The sequence below is a fragment of the Otolemur garnettii genome, unplaced genomic scaffold (assembly GCF_000181295.1).
Source record: "Otolemur garnettii isolate 467f Iridium unplaced genomic scaffold, OtoGar3 scaffold00096, whole genome shotgun sequence".
Lineage (NCBI taxonomy): Eukaryota > Metazoa > Chordata > Mammalia > Primates > Galagidae > Otolemur > Otolemur garnettii.
Window position 1 is genome coordinate 6,086,594 of NW_003852491.1, and position 19,371 is coordinate 6,105,964.

The window sequence follows — 19,371 nt, forward strand, 5'->3', positions numbered from 1 at the left end:
ATCAGACCTCCACACGCCAAAGCATGTTCATTTTGACTTCTTTGAGCTGTTTTATTTTTCAAGTTTAACAACACTGCTGAAATTAATAACAAAGTAAGGGAAGGATTTTCTATTTCACCAAAGGAAAGAGAACCTATCACTATGTCCTTATAGCCAGGACTACAGACCTTACCAGTCACCAACCAGCAGTACCAGGGCAAAAAGAGCAAGAGTTCAAGGGAAAAACATGCAAACTTGATCAGCCAAGGCTATTACACTGCCTTCTTCCCCACTGGGCCTTCTCCTTATGAATTACTCTTTACAATTCCACACTCCACTTACCTATCTCACGTTTTCTTTCATTGGTGGTACAATCATGAAAAAATTCTGTCATCAGACTTTCCAATGCCCTGAGGGAGGCTTCTTCAGATGCCTAACAAAGGAATTTAAAAAAACATCAATAAACTGCATCTTCAGTTCTACTGTTTCTCAGGTTCCTTCCAGGTCACATTCAACAGCAAGAGCAATTTACTTCCTCAAAACATCTTGGTTCAACATTCTTCAAATGCATCATATAAGCCAGAAAAACTGAAGAGAATTTCCCTGTTGGCTCAAAACTGTAAGTTTTAGTACTCTTTATAAATTCATGCTACTATGCAATTTTCAATTATTTATGCTGAGGTAAAAGGAACAAATAATTTAAAACTCAATTCCAGAAACATATTAAAAGCAAATTAACAGCCTAGACCCTGCCTAAAAAGGCAGAGTGAAGAGATTCAGGGAGAAGGCTAAAGCTCCTTCTAGATTATTCATCCACAATACATTAACACATATTAGGCATAATTTGATTCAGAGCAATTGTATCCAACTGCTGCATGGATTCTTGGGGGCTTTCTTCAAGGTGCTTCTGGAGTCACAGAGTAAACTCTTAAGCTTATGTGGGCAGCCTGTCGAGACTAAAGTGCAGTTTTGAACCAAGCTAAGCAAAGGCTCAAAATTAGCATCTCTACCTCACAAACCCAGAGAGACAGACTCAGCATAACTGCTTGGGCTGGGAATGAGAAGAGGGCCAAGAGGCCCAGTGCTCACCCTCTCCCTCTGCCACACAGAGTCCCAACCCCACTTCCTCTTCTCTCACTAAAGTAGAACACTAGCTGCAGCAACAACCATGAGGCAACACTCCTTCACACACCTTTCTACAAAAAGGTGAGAATTCCCAGACCATTTCTGAATCTTTAGGGATCAAGAGCCAAGATCAGGTCTGCTTTTTTATTGTTTTAATTCCTTTCTTCCTACCCACCTCCCTTCCCATATCCTCTCCATTACCCAAAGAGTATATGACTCTTTGACTATAAAAACTGCATTTTAATATAAGCCCATACTCATATGTGTTATATGTCAAAATGTAACAGACCAAAGATTCTACTTGGCAGTTTATTTTTGTGGAAACAAGAACTTCAGCCCTGTGGATAAACCAGCACTCAGGACTAGGACCAATTATACAGAAAATCAATCAGACTTGCACAAGCCCATCTCTACCAACCAGCATATGCAAATACCCCACACATGGGGACCACACATAAGCAGGACACAGCTGTCTCTCCCACAGTGCAGACAGAATGATAGCTGCACAATGACAACTGAACATGACAAGTTGAATGATATATTACTGTACAATAGTTTTAGCACTTGTGAATTTGAGGGACTGTCTGAATTTTATATTTATGACAAGAATAACCCTCTACTCCTCTTTGAAATTTCTGTATCAGTTTAGTTAAAAAATATTCTTGGCCTGCCAGCCAAGCTGTTTTATTAAAAACTATCTATTTTCTCAAATGCAGAAATAAACTGAAAAGTGAGGCTAAAATAAGACTGCAGTCTTTTTAAATGTTTCAAGTGTCTGTGTTGATCAAAACAGCCTCGCTGTTCTTACTGACATTATAAGTAAATGTTATAAATTCAAACTTCTAAAACGAATTTATATAAATAAAAGAATGCCATGGTCTAAATCAAGTTTGGTATACCATTTAATTTGGGGGAAAAAAAGGATTTGCTGTTTAAAATTAAAAGGTTGTGGGAAGATATAGAAGAATCAAGAAAAACAGCACGTTAAAGTAACATTGCCAAAAAATACAAAGAAACCTAAATCAAGAAATATCTGAACTATAATCAGTTATTTAGTTAAAATAAATCAATGGTTCTTCTGGAGTCAAAATGGGTTTAAAGACACATCTTCAAATCATACCATTCCAAAATGTTTTCTTGTGTTTAATCATTTTAGAGTAGGTCCTAGAAAAAACTTGAGCTCATCACATCTAACAACCAACATTTATTTAGTACTGGTTCTCAAGGCAGGTTTATGCATTTAATGATTACTGGGAAGTTCCTGATAATCTCCCAAAAGAGCTGGGCATAGTAGCTAGATCCTGTATTCTCAGAGCTTCAGGAGGCCGAGATGTGAGGCTCACTTGAGTCTAGGAGCTTGAGACCAGGCTGGGCAACAGAGCAAAACCCCATCTCTATAAAAAAATAAAAATTAGCAGAGAGTAATGGCACATTCCTGTAGTCCCAGCTGCTTGGGAGGCTGAGGCAGGAGGATGGCTTGAGCCTAGGAGTTGGAAGTTACAATGAACTATGATTGAGCCACTGTACTTCAGCCTGGGCAACAGAACAAGATCTAATATCCACCCCCAAAAAAACCTCAAAGAACTTCCAAGGAAATCCAACTTATCCATTCCCAGTCCCATCTACCTCACATTCCCTGTCCCAACCCTAGAAACTAAGGGTCCTGAAGAAAGTGGAAAGACACAAATATCCAGATGAATGCTCTCATCAAATCATGGTTACATTTAAAAAAGAAACTCCAAAAGCTAACCAAGATTTCTCAATAAGGACAAATAATGTGCTGTTCCCATTTTCAATCACTTCTATAATTTTAACAATATCTGCCTCGCAGGGTGTATGAGGATCAAATGAGGTGATCCACCTAAGATTGCTACATAAAACTAGAAATTATCTGATCTGTAATTATGGGAGCTCTCATTTTTATTTGTTCTTAGATACCAAATAAAAACAGACCAAAACAATACCAGTTTGAGTATGAGGATGCTGTGAGCTGTGACACACAGCACTCTCCTAAGGGTGACATGGTAAGACTCTGTCTCAAAAAAATTTTTTTAAATCTTTGGGTAGGATGATGAATTAAGCTTGGCCCAGAATATACTCATGGAAAACTATGTTTATATCTAAAACAAACCAGGGCGGCACCTGTGGCTCAAAGGAGTAGGGCACTGGCCCCATATACCAGAGATGGTGGGTTCAAACCTGGCCCCGGCCAAAAACTGCAAAAAACAAAAATAATAATAATAAAATAAAATAAAACAAACCAAAGTTTTCTGTTCAAGAAATAGTTAAAATCTGCAAAGTTGATAAGCTTCGAGCTCTACCTGCCTTTTATTTTTCCTTTTATTGCAGTGTTTGTGGGTCAGCAGTTCAGAGACCTACACTACTGACTCACCTATTAAGGAACTACTAAATCAACCAAGACCCAGAACCACCTAATAAATTATAAGAAAAACTTGCATGATGTGAAATTTCTCCGATTCTTCCCCATAGTCTCTATGTCCACCACAGATGTCAGCAAGTCAGCTGACTGCTGTTCACGCTGTTTCCACCAAGCCACCAGCTCCTGCCTGTATTACTGATTCACCTGGTTCCCTTGATGCCAGCTTTTCCAACTCTAATGTCATCTGTACTTCACCAACAGGTAAATTGTCCTGAAGGTTTTCTGCCCCTATTAACCTGAACCTAACCTTAAATCAGGACCAACTAAGAAACTCAGCTATTTGATCAACAACCAGGAACTCAATACTAAGTAACTGATACTGCTTTAATTAAGTCCTTGAGATACAAAGACAAGTAAAATGGTCTCTGTCTTCAAAGAACTGGAGGTGGCCTGAGGGAGACAGGGTAGAACCTATGAATAAAAAGATTATGATGGTTTACACCCTGAAGTAGTGGCGGAAGAATTAACAACCTCAGGAGACCAAAGAGAGTATAACTTTGTCTGAAGGAAAGCTTCACAGGGGTGATGATATATTTTGGGTTTTGAATAATGCAGATGAGTTTACTAGGAAGAAAAGGAAGAGGAAAGCATTACTCACCACAGGATGCCATTACTCCAATCTGAACACTCATGGTCTCATAAGCAAATGTCTAGCCTTATCCTACATTTGTTCCTGGTCTGCAATTTATAGTTCAACTTTCATGAAATTTCCTTCATAGATTACAGTGTAAATCCTTTCTCTTTTCATCTTTTGTCTTTGTTTTATAAACAGTACCACAGTTTTACCATGACACTTATTCTCTGGTCACTTCGAAATGCCAAGTAATTAAAGAATGTAGGTTCTGGGGTTCCTTGAGTTCAAATCCAAATGCACCTCAGCCTTGGCCCAGTTATCTATCCACTTTTTTCTCCTTTGCACAAATGGAGATATTGAGAGTACCTAACATACTGGGTTGTTCTGAGGATTAAATAAAATATCAAGCACACAGTAAACACAATGCCAGACATAAAGGTAAGAACTGAAGTCACAGCAATCAGTGTTAATATGTATATCACAGATAAATGAGGCTTATCTCTCTAACAAGAACATATGCTATCTAGAGACTCTACCTAATGTTTGTATTATCTATAACATCCAGCATGAACTGGTACTAAAATATTTTATAGATCAAATTAGAGAAGAGTAAAAGGAACAAAAAGACTCTTGGTCTTACTTTCATTTTCTGAGGAATACTGGTAGTTCCTATGAACTTAAGAAACATCTGAGAGCAGTGACTCATACCTGTGATCCTAGAACTTCGGGAGGCAAAGGAAAGTGGGTTGCTTGAGCCCAGGAGTTTGAGGTTGCAATGAACTATGATGACATCACTGCACTCAAATCTAGACAACAGAGTGAGGCTCTGTCCCCCTCCCCAAAAAAAGGCACATGTGACTTTTTAAATGTCCTCTTTTCAGAGCTCTGATCACAATGCTCTTTCCTTACAAACAGACTCAATGAATCTGTTTTGGAAAATAGAAGACTACTAATAATCCTTTTTTTTTTTTTTGAGACAGAGTCTCATTTGTTCCTGTTGGCATCAAGGTGCCATGGCGTCACAGCTAACAGTAACCTCCAATTCTTGGGCTCAAATGATTCTCTCGCCTCAGCCTCCCAAGTAGCTGGACTACAGGCACCCAGCTATTTTTTCTTAAGAGATGAGGTCTCACTCTGGCTCAGGCTGGTCTCAAACTCGTGAGTTCAGGTGATCCACCCACCTCAGCCTCCCAGAGTGCTAGGATTACAGGCATGAGCCACCTCTCCCAGCCTACTTAATAATTTATTTTAAAAAACAGAGATTAGGCTCGGCGCCTGTGGCTCAAGCAGCTAAGGCACCAGCCACATACATCTGAGCTGGCAGGTTCGAGTCCAGTCAGGGGCCGCCAAACAACAATGACGGCTGCAACCAAAAAATTGCCAGGCATTGTGGTGGGTGCCTGTAGTCCCAGCTACTTGGGAGGTGGAGGCAGGAGACTAACTTGAGCTCAGGAGTTGGAGGTTGCTGTGAGCTATAATGCCACAGCACTCTACCCAGGGTGACAGCTTGAGGCTCTGTCTCAAAAAAAAAAAAAAAAAAAAAAAAAAAAAACCTGAGAATAAAGGTAAAAATAAGGTGTTTTGTACCTTAAAACCTAGATGACAATTTTCTTAAACTCTGATTAAATCTCTAAAGTTTTACCTAATGGACTCTAAAACAACAGCTTCTGTGCATAATGATTTCACAAAAGTAGTATTGGGAAAAAATTTCTTTAAAAAAGCTTTTTCACCTCTTCCAAGGGCCATATTCAATACATCCTACTAGGAGGCGAACTGTACCAGCTTTTATATTCAGAGTTGTGGCCTCCTTGGTACCAAACCTAAACAAAACAAGGACTAGAGTCCCAGAGTCCCATTCAAATATTTCTGTGGCATGTCTAGAACAATTTTATTACTCTATTTGTTTGTACATAAAGGTTTCTGAGAAAAGTGATTCTATCCCTGCTGCCAACCAAGGTGAAAAAGTATACAAAACATACCTGGTTTGTTACAACAGATGCCATCAGCAAAGAAATTCAATCTCGTGTAAACTCTCTGAAAGCTTACAAGATAACCATAGATGTCTAACCTCTCAAATGAACACTATGACTTCCTTATACCATTCACCACTCCAAAGAAAAGATGAGGAAAAAAAAATTTCTTTGATCAGTAGGACTGCACAGAAGAATGAGATAAAAATGTTAAGCTTAAAATAACACTACCTATTCCCCTTCTGAAGTCACTCAGCTCAAAAAGCTAGAAAGCAGGAAAATGCATCAAGGAAGTCCAATTGAGAGAACAGCATTCAAAACAACTCCAAAGTAGAGGGTGGGGCCTGTGGCTCAGTGGGTAGGGCACCGGCCCCATATACAGAAGGTGGCAGGTTCAAACCTGGCCCCAGCCAAACTGCAACAAAAAATAGCCAGGTGTTGTGGCAGGCGCCTGTAGTCCCAACTACTCGGGAGTCTGAGGCAAGAGAATCACCTAAGCCCAAGAGCTGGAGGTTGCTGTGAGCTGTGACATCACCACACTCTACCATGGGCAACAAAGTAAGACTCTGTCTCTGAAAAAAAAAAAAAAAAGTCTAAAGTAGAAATCTCACTTTATTCCTATAAGCAACTGGTAAGACCATTTGACCCTTTGAAGTCTAGTAGTCAGAGGGGCAGTCAGCAAAACCTGGAGTCACTAAATAACTTGTTCAAAGACTTGCAGCCTGGCCAGGCACAGTGGGCATGGAGGCTCACACCTGTAATCCTAGCATTCTGGGAGGCTGAGGCCAGAGAATCCCTTAAGCTCAAGAGTTGGAGACCAGCCTGAGGAAGAGTGAGATACCAGGCCAGGCACAGTGGCTCACGCCTGTAATCCCAGCATTTTGGGAGGCCAAGGCAGATGGACTGCTTGAGCTCAATAGTTCAAGACCAGCCAGAGCAAGAACAAGACCAAGTTTCAAAAAAAAAAAAAATAGTCGGGTCTTGTGGTGGGCACCTGTAATCCCAGCTATTTGGGAGGCTGAGGTAAGAAGATCACCTGAGCCCAAGAGGTTGAGGTAAAAGCTGTGAGCTATGACACCATGGCACTCTACCAGGGGTAAGAAAGTGAGACTCTTTCTCCAAAAAAGAAAAAAAAAAAAGAGTGAGACCCCATCTGTACTAAAAATAAAAAAATTAGCCAGGAGTCATAGCAGGTATCACAGTCCCAGCTTCTAGAGAGGCTGAGGCAAGAGGACGGCTTCAGCCCAGAAGTTTGAGGTTACTGTGAGCTATAGTACTACAGCACTCTGGCCTGGGGGAACAAAGTGAAACTCCACCTTTAAAAAAAACAAACTCAGGGCAGTGCCTGTGGCTCAAAGGAGTAGGGTGCCGGCCCCATATGCCGGAGGTGGCGGGCTGAAACCCAGTCCCAGCCAAAAACTGCAAAAAAAAAAAAAAAAAACTTGCAGCTTAGTCTCCTGACTCTGGGTCCCATCCGCAAGTATTGAGTTTGTTTCCTTAGCCTGTCTATGATAGAGGGCAAGGCTAACCAGAGGGGTGACTAGAAGTACAAATATATATGGATATAATTAATTCTAAACCTTATATACAACAGTTGCCTGGCCCAGGAATGCTAAACAACAGTGACAAATGCAACAAAAACACAGCCAGGCATTGTGGTAGGCACCTGTAGTCCCAGCTATTTGGAAGGCTGAGGCAAGAGAATCACTTAAGCTCAAGAGTTTGAGGTTGCTGTGAGCTGTGACACCATAGCACTCTATAGAGGCAACATAATGAGACTGTCTCCAAAAATAAAAAATCATCTGTTGGCTGGGACTCTGCACTTTGCTCCTCACTGCTCCCAGCTTGCTAAGCAACTGGGAAAAAGAAAATAAGAAAAGGGGATCGACACCTGTAGCTCAGGCAGCTAAAGCACTAGCCACATACACCAGAGCTGGCAGGTTCGAATCCAGCCCGGGCCTGCCAAACAACAATGACAACTACAACCAAAAAATGGCCAGGCATTGTGGTGCACACCTGTAGTCCCAGCTACTTGGGAGGCTGAGGCAAGGGAATCGCTTAATCCCAAGAGTTGGAGGTTGCTGTGAGCTGTGATGCCACTGCACTCTACGGAGGGTGACACAGTGAGACTCTGTCTCAATAAAAAAAAAAATTATACATCTATTGATCAGGCAAAAATCATACCCTAGGAGCTAAAATACATATATTTTATATACTTTCTTTTTCCAGTTTTTGGCCAAGGCTGGGTTTGAACCCACCACCCTCTGGCATGTGGGACTGGCGCCCTACCCTTATGAACCACAGGCACCACCCTACTCATTTATTTTTTTAAGTGATGGAATACTTATTTATTTATATTCTAGTCAGGAGGCTTTAATTAGACAGCCAAAAAAGTAAATGATAAAAATAGTTCTTCTGCAAAAAAGTGTCTAAAATAAATGAGTAATACAGCCAAGAATAGGCGCTCTCTTCACAATCCCATCTGCTTCTCTTTCCCAGGTATGTATCCCAGGAGCGTGAGTGTTTATATCTGCATACCTAGTCAATTAAACTCAAAAGATACTTACTGAGCACATTAACACAAGGCATTCTACCAAGAAATCCTAAAACAGAATCACGGAATCTTAACATAGAAATAAACAAACTCCAAAGAACAGTAAGTGCAATCTCATTTCACAGATGAGGAAAGCAAAGCTCAATGAGTGTCTTGATCAAAGTCAATAGCTATTGGTCAGGTCAAGACACGGAGCAGGTCAGAGCTCTTTACCAGTGTCAGTCCCCTCAACCATTGAAGCAGCACAGAGCAGTTCTGCTCCAAGGATTTCAAGGATGATGAATGAGCTGGACTCAGATGACATCAGGCAATGAGTAAGTGTGGTGTTGACAGACCACTATAAAAATGTGCTCCAAATCTAAAATCATGATTAACACTACCCCTCGTATGAAAATAAGTTCATTTCAGCTGCTGTTACCACCTGTGCTGTTTAAAGAGTGACTCTCTTTCATAAAACTTATAGCACCTTCATCCAGAATTACTAGCAGACAGACCTAGCACTTTAACAGTTAAAATAACACTTGCGTGATTTTGGCAAAAGATCTCTAGTCTATATTACAGACTATGGCACTTGGGGTAGCGTAATTACTTCCTTTCTCTGCTCCAGGTCCCACCCAGTTGCTAGAGTCTCAGGAAACCATGTACAGATCCACATCTAATGTCTTCTTCATTACTGGCAAAGCTGCAATGCCTCCTCCTTCCCATTCTGCACTGGCCTCACAACCACCTCCATTCCTAGGGAGAAAGGCTGATTCTAGCCACAAAGTGAAGTATAACACAGCTAAGGGCAAGCTTCTCAGGAGGGTAAGAAAGTGAAAGAGTTCAAACACAAAGCTAGGCAGTGTTCTGATACAGTGACATCACACTCGGTAGACAGGAACCAGTGGTCTGAAAATCACCCCAGCGCACCAATTAGATCAAAGGAAGAAATAAGCAGGTTGGAACAAACCCATTATAATGTACCCCAATACTGACAACCTGGGGTACAGATAACAACTCCCTGAATATAAACTAAAGCAAAAATAAAGGAACACAGAAATGATGCCCTCTACAAAACAAAACTATAGCTTCTTGAGAACCAGAGCTACCACTAAGAGAGGTACATGGCCAAGTATGGCAGCCAGAGAAAGTACCAGGCGAGAGCCTCTCTTGGCTCCAGAGTATAGCTTGTGTAACTTTGGGCAAATTCTGCGATTTCCTCAAGCATCCTTGGTATTAAATGCAATCAGGTGTGAATACTATGTGTTGATTATAACACACTATGCAAGGTCAGCTAATGTAATCATCTGCCCAACTACAGGATTCCCTCACGTAACTCCATGTGTGGGCTTTCATAAAGGCAAATTCCCCTAAGCTGTCACCAGCTTATCCCTTTAAGTACACTCAGTGCTACCTTAATACTTTTTTTTTTTTTTTTTGCAGTTTTTGGCCAGGGCTGGGTGTGAACCAGCCACCTCCAGCATATGTTTCTTTTTTTTGAGACAGAGCCTCAAGCTATCCCCCTGGGTAGAATGCCATGGCATCACAGCTCACAGCAACCTCCAACTCCTGGGCTCAAGCGAGTCTCCTGCCTCTGCCTCCCAAGTAGCTGGGACCACAGGCGCCTGCCACAACGCCCGGCTATTTTTTTTGGTTGCAGCCATCATTGTTGTTTTGGCGGGCCAGGCTGGATTCGAACCGCCACCTTAGGTGTATGTGGCTTGCACCTTAGCCACTTGAGCCACAGGCGCTGAGCCACATCTCCAGTATATGGGGCTGTTGCCCTACTCCTCTGAGCTACAGGCACCACCCATTTATTTATTTTTAAGACAGAGTCTCACTTTGTCGCCCTCAGTAGAGTGCCATAGTGTCATAGCTCACAGCAACCTCAAACTCTTGGGCTCAGCCTCCCAAGTAGCTGGAACTACAAATGTCTGCCATAATGCCCGGCTATGTTTTAGAGACAGGAGTCTCAGTCTTGCTCAGGCTGGTCTCAAACTTATGAGCTCAGACAATCCAACCACCACCTTCTGTAATCCAGAATGCTAAGATTACAGGCATGAGCCACCACACCTGGCCAATACTTTAATTCACGTTCAGTCACATTCCTCAAAATCTCTCAAACTACCATTACCAATTGCCAAGAGTGCTTAAGTATCCCACAAAATATAATCACGGTCATGGGAGCAGCTGCTGGGTGACCTTTCATGGTATTACACTACACAGGAAGTGTGAGGTTGCTGCACAAGCAGAGATCAGTAGGATATGACTCTTCCTGGCCTGGGGGTTCTAAACGTTACTCCCATCACCATAGATGACTATTTGCCACAAAGGGAGAAGACTGCATAGTAGCTCTCTCTGACCAGGGACTCCACATGCTCTGGTTTCTGCACAGTATTACTAGTCCCTGCTATTTTCTTCAGTTTCACTTTCAATAGTATGCTCAGTAATAAACTACGATTTTTAGAAAGCTATAACTTATACACTATGGAAAACTATACTGTAACATGGGAACTATCTTGGTTACCTTCCTCCACACCCTTGACAATTCACTGGGTTAGAAAAGCAGAATCATGGTGACAGTGGCCACAGTGAGCAGCAGGAAAGTAGACAGAACCTTTTCTTTAGCGGGGGGAGGTCGCATAGGAGAAAAAAAACAAGTACTTAGCTCCTGTCCAATCACTCAACCACGCCAGGGACCTTGGCCTTGCTCACATCCCTGGATAATGAAGGGATGATTCTACATGCAGTTTTTGATTAGCCTCCAAACCTCACACTGCAAGCAGAATTAGCTAGGGAGAAGAACAGGCATCACTCTTCCCACATTTCTCAACCACTCTGCTAGAATATGAGGAGACGAAAAGAGGTAAAAGATAGCATGCTGCCTTGGGTCAGCCCCTCTCCCAGCTCTGCCCCTTCACCATGGGCAGCAGCACAAAGGCAAGGATGACTAGAAATCCCACACTGGTCCCTGTGGGCCCTTCCACTCCCAACAGGTACCTGGGTACTCCCTGTCCTGGCTATGCCTTAATTGAATGGTGGGCTCTAGAATCAAAGCCGATCTGCATCTGATTGTGACTTCCCCCCCTTACTGATCAGCACAAACTTGAGCAAATTATTTACCCTCTCTGACCTCAAGTTTTTTCAAGTGCAAAATGAACTTAGAACAGTACTCCCTGAGGTAGAGGTGAGAATCAAATGGCATCAATGTATGTAAATCCCTCAGCACTCTTAACCACAAATGAGCAAAACTATTTCACTGTATGTCACTGGTGAGCCAATAAGCTCTTTAAAAAAACAAAAGGAGGGCTGCGCCTGTGGCTCAGTGGGTAAGGCGCTGGCCCCATATACAGAGGGTGGCAGGTTCAAACCAGGCCCTGGCCAAAATACAACAAAAGAGTAGCCGGGCGTTGCGGTGGGCCCCTGTAGTCCCAGCTACTCAGGAGGCTAAAGCAAGACAATCACCAAAGCCCAGGAGCTGGAGGTTGCTGTGAGCTGTGTGACGCCATGGCACTCTACCAAGTGCGACAAAGTGAGATTCTGTCTCTGCAAAAAAAAAAAAAAGAAATGGCTTGGCGCCTGTGGCTCAAGCAGCTAAGGCGCCAGCCATATACACCTAAGGTGGTGGGTTCGAATCCAGCCCGAGCCCACCAAACAACAATGACATGCAACCAAAAAATAGCCAGGCATTGTGGCGGGCGCCTGTGGTCCCAGCTACTTGGAGGTGGAAGCAGGAGAATCGCTTGAGCCCAGGAGTTGGAGGTTGCTGTGAGCTATGAGCCACTATGCCTAGCCTAGGCTAGCTATTTTTGAAGACAAAGAGAAAACACCTTACTTCCAAGTTCTCCATATTACACTCCAAATAAAGGTTAATGTCTAGCAGTTTTTTACGTATTCCCAGCCATAGAACACTCATTGGCTTTCACTCTACAAAGCACCATACTTTTCCTATCTTTGTCCCTATTTTAAGTTCCATCCCACCTTACGGTCACTATAAACTGTTTCTTCCTAATGCCTAGGGCATGGGGCATCCTGAACAATTAAAGATGCTGAATTCAAACTGTTGCCATAAATGAATTGTCAATTTTCAAAATACATAGATTCAGTTCAAACTTATCTAATCATCTTTTCTTAAATGCTTTACAAGAGTGTCCAGCCTGCCGCCCATAGCCACATACTGACTTATGAAGACTTTTTTTGCTTATCTGTGGTGTCCGATATCATGAAAAGTATGCACACACCATTTTTTTTTTTTTTTTGCTAATCAGCTTTTGTTAGTGTTTGTGTATGTAATGTGTAGCCCAAGACAACTCTTATACTTCCAGTGTGTGGCACAGAAAAATAAAAGGTTGAACACCCCTACCTTAGAAAATACTGAAAGGCCATTTTATGATTTCATTTATATGAAATACCTAGAATAAGCATATCTATAGAGACAGAAAACAGATTTGTGGTTGTCAGAGAATGAGGGGTGGGAGATGAGGATGGATGGCTTAATGCAGGGGTCCTCAAACTTTTTAAACAGGGGGCCAGTTCACTGTCCGTCAGACCATTGGAGCACCAGACTGTGGGCCCACAACGAGTTAGTGGCCAAGCAGAACAGGCAGCAGCAGCAAAAACACCCAGCAGGCCAGATAAATGTCCTAGGCGATCTGCCCTGTGGCCCGTGGACTGTAGTTTGAGGACACCTGACTTAACAGGTACAGGTTTCCTCTAGAATGATGAAAAAGCCTGAAACCTACAGTATGGTGATGGTTATACAATATGGTGAATATATTTAATGTCACTAAATTGCATACTTTAAAATGGCAAGTTTTATGTTATGTGTATTTTATTTCGATAAGGAAAAGTAACCATCTTAAGAGTGGAAAAAATTAAAATATGTTAAGGTACCATCTCTAATATATTAAATAAGTATAAGAGGTACTTAAGTAAATAATAAGCATAGAAGCTTTGTCTTCCATAAATAAACAAAAAAACCTAACTTGGTGATAACTTTTCCCACACACACAGAAGAAAAGATATTGAGGAAAAATATTGAAATGCTATTTTTTAACCTATTAAATGAACAACAATTTTCCTAAGATTGCCCAAAGCTGAAGAATATATTTATCTACAGCTGGTAAGAAGAATATACTGGTATAACCTTTCTCAAAAATATGTGATGAAGTGCTTTAAACATGTTCAGACTAAATCTAGAAGTATTCCAAGATAAAAGGTTTATAAAAAAGAAAAGAGAAAAAAAACAATCTTCATACCCTTAGGACTTTCTGGGGCTCTATCCTAAGGCAATTTTGTAAAAGACAAAAATGTTTCTGCAAAGACATTTATCACATATTATTTACCATGGCAAAAAGTGAAACAATCTAATAGCTTAAGAATTCACGCAATGCAATATTACATAGCCACTGTAAATACACTGTAAATACACTGTAAAGCCACTGTGAAGTATTTAATGATTTGAAAAACCACTTATGTTATAATAAGTGGAAAAGGCAGAAGAAAAAAGTACATTTTCAGTGTAATCTCAACCATATTTTAAAAGTAAACAGGAAAAATGACGAGAAGAAAGCAAACCAAAATGTAATTAGAAGCTGAATAAGATGGTGGTAATTTCTTGTCTATTTTAGTAGTTATCAAATAATCTACAAAATACTTTTTACTATCAGAATAGCTAAGCAAAATCAAGAGGTGACAGAGATTTTGTGATTCTATAGTAGCATCAGTACCTACTTAAATTGCCAAAAGGTACTAGAATAAAGAAGGTACAAAAATTGAGCTAAATTACTGGCCACAAATGTTTGAAGGCTTGGCTACTGTAATTTGGCTGTTTTGTTTTGAGACAGAGTCTCTGTCACCTGGGTAGAGTGCCATGGCATCATCATAGCTCACAGCAACCTCAAACCCTTAGGCTCAAGAGTTCCTCATGCCTCATCTTCCCAAGTAGCTGGGACTACAGGCATCCGCCACAATGCCCAGTTAATTCCTCTATTTTTAGTAGAGACAGGGTTTCACTCTTGCTCAGAATGGTCTCAAACTCTTGAGCTCAAGCAATCTGGCCCCTCCCCATCTCAGTCTCCCAGAGTGCTAGGATTACAGGTGTGAGCCACCATTGGCTGGTTTTGTTTTTTAATAAGTCCCTGTGGGAGAAAAACATACAGAAACTCCCTGTACTATTTCTGCAACTCTTCTGTAAGTCTTAAATTATCTCAAAATAAGATATTTAAAATAAAGAAATCCTTGACAGATCACTTATTTATCTTTCTCTAAAAATAGAATGAAGAGTACAGATGAATAATTTCCTGGGCAATAATAAAGCTCTTGGCTCCTTTCTTCACTAACTTACCAAAAGCGTTTTGGGGAGCAGATGCCTAAATCACCTGTGCAACCTGTTAGATGCCTTATTCAACAACACTCCAAATCTTTCTTCTTCATAACTGACCAGAGGCAACTAATCCTTCCCCCTTTCCTGTGTATCTGTGGCTCCTTCTGCCCAGATGCCCTTCTTCTTCCCTTCAAGCTCCAAATTCTCTGCCTATTGACTTTCCCAGTGTCTGCTTTGAAACCCAACTTAGTCATCACCTCCCCTGGGAATCCTTCCCTGATACAACCGCTCCATCCCCAATGTAGCCAGGCTATTTTTTAAGTACACTTATGCCTCTCACAAGGTTCTATTTCTGCACTTATCCTGCAACACTGTAATCATTTGCTGACATGCACATCTCCTCATCTGGGGTTAGAAAACTCCAGAACTTAGAAATTTCCAGAACTTCTAATCACCTATTTCCATAATTACATGCAATAACTATAAATTAGATGAATTCCCGATTATTTTGCAACCCTGTTACAAGTGATCCCAGAGATTCACCAACAGTGTCTTCTCCTGACCTTAACTTTCAGTTTCAATAAAGAATTACAAATTATACACTTTCCAGTACATTGATTCATACCACAACCAGCTTTCCAACTTCCTCTAAATAATCAGCAATTTTTGCAATGGCCCAGCCCTTACCCATTTTAGGAACTGCTTTCAGCTAGGCCTACTCACCAGACACTTTAGTGACTTGCTTCACACAACTGAAGGCAATGCAAGTCATATCTTCTTAAAAATAACAAATTATTTATCAAAGACTTTAAAGGTGGCTCAGCGCCTGTAGCTCAAGCAGCTGAGGTGCCAGCCATATACAGCAGAGCTGGTGGGTTTGAATCCAGCCCGGGCCTGCCAAACAACAATGACAACTACAATCAAAACGCCCAGCTAAAGTTTTTGATTCTTTATAGGAAGTCTCATTTACAGGATATGACTTTTCAACACTCTTCAATGAAGTACAGTCATGCATCATGTAATGACAGGGATACATTCTGAGAAATGTGTATCAGGCGATTTTGTTGTGTGATCACAGAGTACACTTACACAGAGCTACATGGTAAAGCCTGCTACTCACCTATGCTACAAACCTAACCTGTATAGCACTGTTACTGTACTCAATACTGTAGGCAACTGTAACAATAGTATTTGTGTATCTAAACCACCATCATATAAGCAGTCCAGCATTGACCAAACCATCATTATGTGGCACATGACTGAATGTATGCCTGCAAAGCTCCAGAGACAAGGGCCAGTCATCCCAACAGTAAAATGAGATAAAGGTCACATTGTGCTCCCCAAATATAACAAATTTGCCTTGACCTGAGTTAAAAGGATTTGCTCTGAAAATTTGGTCCACTCAAAAGGCCACACTCAAGAGTCCAGAAAGCCGGCTCGGCGCCTGTGGCTCAAGCGGCTAAGGCACCAGCCACATACACCTAAGGTGGCGGGTTCGAATCCCCAGCCCGGGCCCACCAAACAACAATGATGGCTGCAACCAAAAAAATGGCCGGGCATTGTGGCGGGCACCTGTAGTCCCAGCTACATGGGAGGCTGAGGCAGGAGACTCGCTTGAGCCCAGGAGTTGGAGGTTGCTGTGAGCTGTGATGCCATGGCACTCTACCCAGGGGGATAGCTTGAGGCTCTGTCTTAAAAAAAAAAAAAAAAAAAAAAAGAGTCCAGAAAGCCACATGTGGCCACAGAGCCACAAGTTGCCCACCCTCAGCAGCATGAAATACATGTTGTAGGGCAGCACCTGTGGCTCAGTGAGTAGGGCACCAGCTCCATATACCAAGGGTGGCAGGTTTGAACCCAGCCCCATCCAAACTGCAACAAAAGAATAGCCGGGCATTGTGGTGGGCACCTGTAGTTCCAGCTACTCAGGAGGCTGAAACAAGAGAATTGCCTAAGCCCAAAAGCTGGAGGTTGCTGTGAGCTATTACACCACAGCACTCTACCAAGGGCGACAAAGTGAGATTCTGTCTCTAAAAAAAAAAAAAAAAGAAAGAAAGAAATGCATTTTGTAATTGCTCAACCAAAAGTGCAAGCTATTATAAACTGGATCAATTTCATCAACATTCTAAAATTATTCAGTCAGATTACATTTAAAAAAAAAAAAAAACCCAGGGCTCGGCGCCTGTGGCTAAAGTGGCTAAGGCACCAGCCACATACACCTGAGCTGGCAGGTTCAAATCCAGCCCGGACCAGCCAAACATCAATGACGGGTGTAACCAAAAATAGCCAGGTGTTGTGGTGGGTGCCTGTAGTCCCAGCTACTTGGGAAGTGGAGGCAGGAGAATCACTTGAGCCCAGGAGTTGGAGGTTGCTATGAGCTGTGATGCCACAGCATTCTACCCAGGTCAACAGCTTAAGGCTCTGTCTCAAAAAAATAAAAAAACCCAGGCTGGGTGCCCATAGCTCAGTGGTTAGGGCACCAGCCACATGCTCTAAGGCTGGTGGGTTTGAACCTAGCCCAGGCCTGCTAAACAAACAAACAAAAAAATAGCTGGGCTTTGTGGCAGATGCCTGTAGTCCCAGCTACTAGGGAAGCTGAGGCAAGAGAATCACTTGAGCCCAAGAATTTGAGGTTGCTATGAGCTATGACACCCTGGCACTCTACTAAGGGTGACAAAGTGAGACTCTGTCTCAATAAAAACAAATAAATAAATAAAAACCCACTAGCTGACCCAGCAAAAAAACATAAACAGATGAAGAGATCAAGACTAATTAGTTGAGCAGCACCTGTGGCTTAGTGAGTAGGGCACCGGCCCTATATACCGAGGGTGACGGGTTCAAACCCAGCCCAGGCCAAACTGCAACAAAAAAATAGCCAGGCATTGTGGCAGTCGCCTGTAATCCCAGCTACTCAGGAGGCTGAGACAAGAGAATTGCCTAAGCCCAAGAGCTGGAGGTTGCTGTGAGCTATGATGCAACAACACTCTACTGAGGGTGATAGAGTGAGACTCTGTCTCTAAAAAAAATAAATAAATAAAAATAATTAGCTAACATAAGAAAAAAATAGATGTAGCAAGAAAATATCAAAAGCTGTTCCATTTCATTGATAACTAAAGGACAATACATGTGATTCCTGAGGTGCTACTTTCACCATTCACATTAAAAAGTTTTAACTGTGTTGTCTACTAAGTGGGGAAAACAGGAACTATCCCACTGGTCACAGAGTATAAACTGACGAAAACTTTTTGGAGGACTAGCAAAATGTTTAAATGCACTTACCATTTGCCTACAATTCTACGTCTAGAAATGTATCTTATACAAAGTATGCAAAGATACATCAATTTGTTTGTTGCAGTATTGATGGCAGTAACAGCAAACACTGAAAATCTAAAATAAACAACATTACAGAACTAGGTAAATACATTAAAGTAGGCACATCATCCTCCAGGGCAAACTGATGAAGAATGTCTCCCTTGGGCAAAGTGTGGTGGTTCACACTTGTAATTCCAACACTTTGGGAAGCAGGAAGATCACTTGAGCCTAGGAGTTTGAGGCTGCAGTGAGCTACGATACCACAGCACTCTAGCCCCAGCAACAGAGCTAGACCTGATCTCAAAAGAAAAAAAAAGGATGTGGGCAGCACCTGTGGCTCAAAGGAGTAGGCACTGTCCCCATATGCCGGAGGTGATAGGTTCAGCCCCGGCCAAAAACTGAAAGAAAAAAAAAGGATGAACCATGAGTACTATACCCAGCCAGACTATCATTTATAGATAAGGAAAACACACAGGAGTAGGGGGGAAATCAGCATATCAATGTTAAATGAATTAAAAGAATCAAAAGAGCGGCACTTGTGGCTCAAAGGAGTAGGGCACCAGCCCTATATACCAGAGGTGATAGGTTCAAATCCAGCCCTGGCCAAAAACTGCAAAAAAAAAAAATATATATGTATATATATATTTGGCGGCGCCTGTCACTCAAAGGAGTAGGGCACTGGCCCTATGTGCTGGAGGTGAGGGGTTCAAACCCAGCTCTGGCCAAAAACTGCAAAGAAAAAAAAAAAAAAGAATCAAAAGAATACTCAATCCCAGGCAACAGAACAATGTCTACAGAATCAGAGGGAAAAGGGAGTACAATCAAATAATGTTGTACCCAGCCATGATGACCTTCAAAATAGAAAAGCAGACATTCGTAACTTACCAAATAAGGACTCTTTATAAAATCTAACCAACAAGGAAATGAATCAATACAGAAAACCTTAATTGAAAGAACAAGAAGACGGGCCAGTGCCTGTGGCTTAAAGGAGTAGGGCGCTGGCCCCATATACCAGAGGTAACAGGTTCAAACCTGGCCCCAGCCAAAAACTGCAAAAAAAAAAAAAAAAAGAAAGAACCAGAAGAGAACACTGTCCTTTAAAATATAAAACACTAA

General features: G+C 41.8%; 1 protein-coding gene across 1 annotated transcript in view; it reads right to left on the reverse strand.

Moving 5' to 3' along the window:
• XPO6 (exportin 6) overlaps positions 1 to 19,371 on the reverse strand; it is a 114,796-nt gene that overhangs the window by 79,421 nt on the left and 16,004 nt on the right. The window contains exon 2 of the mRNA XM_012808910.2: positions 322 to 412. Coding sequence (XP_012664364.2) covers positions 322 to 412 — 91 coding nt within the window. The remainder of the gene's footprint in view (positions 1 to 321; positions 413 to 19,371) is intronic.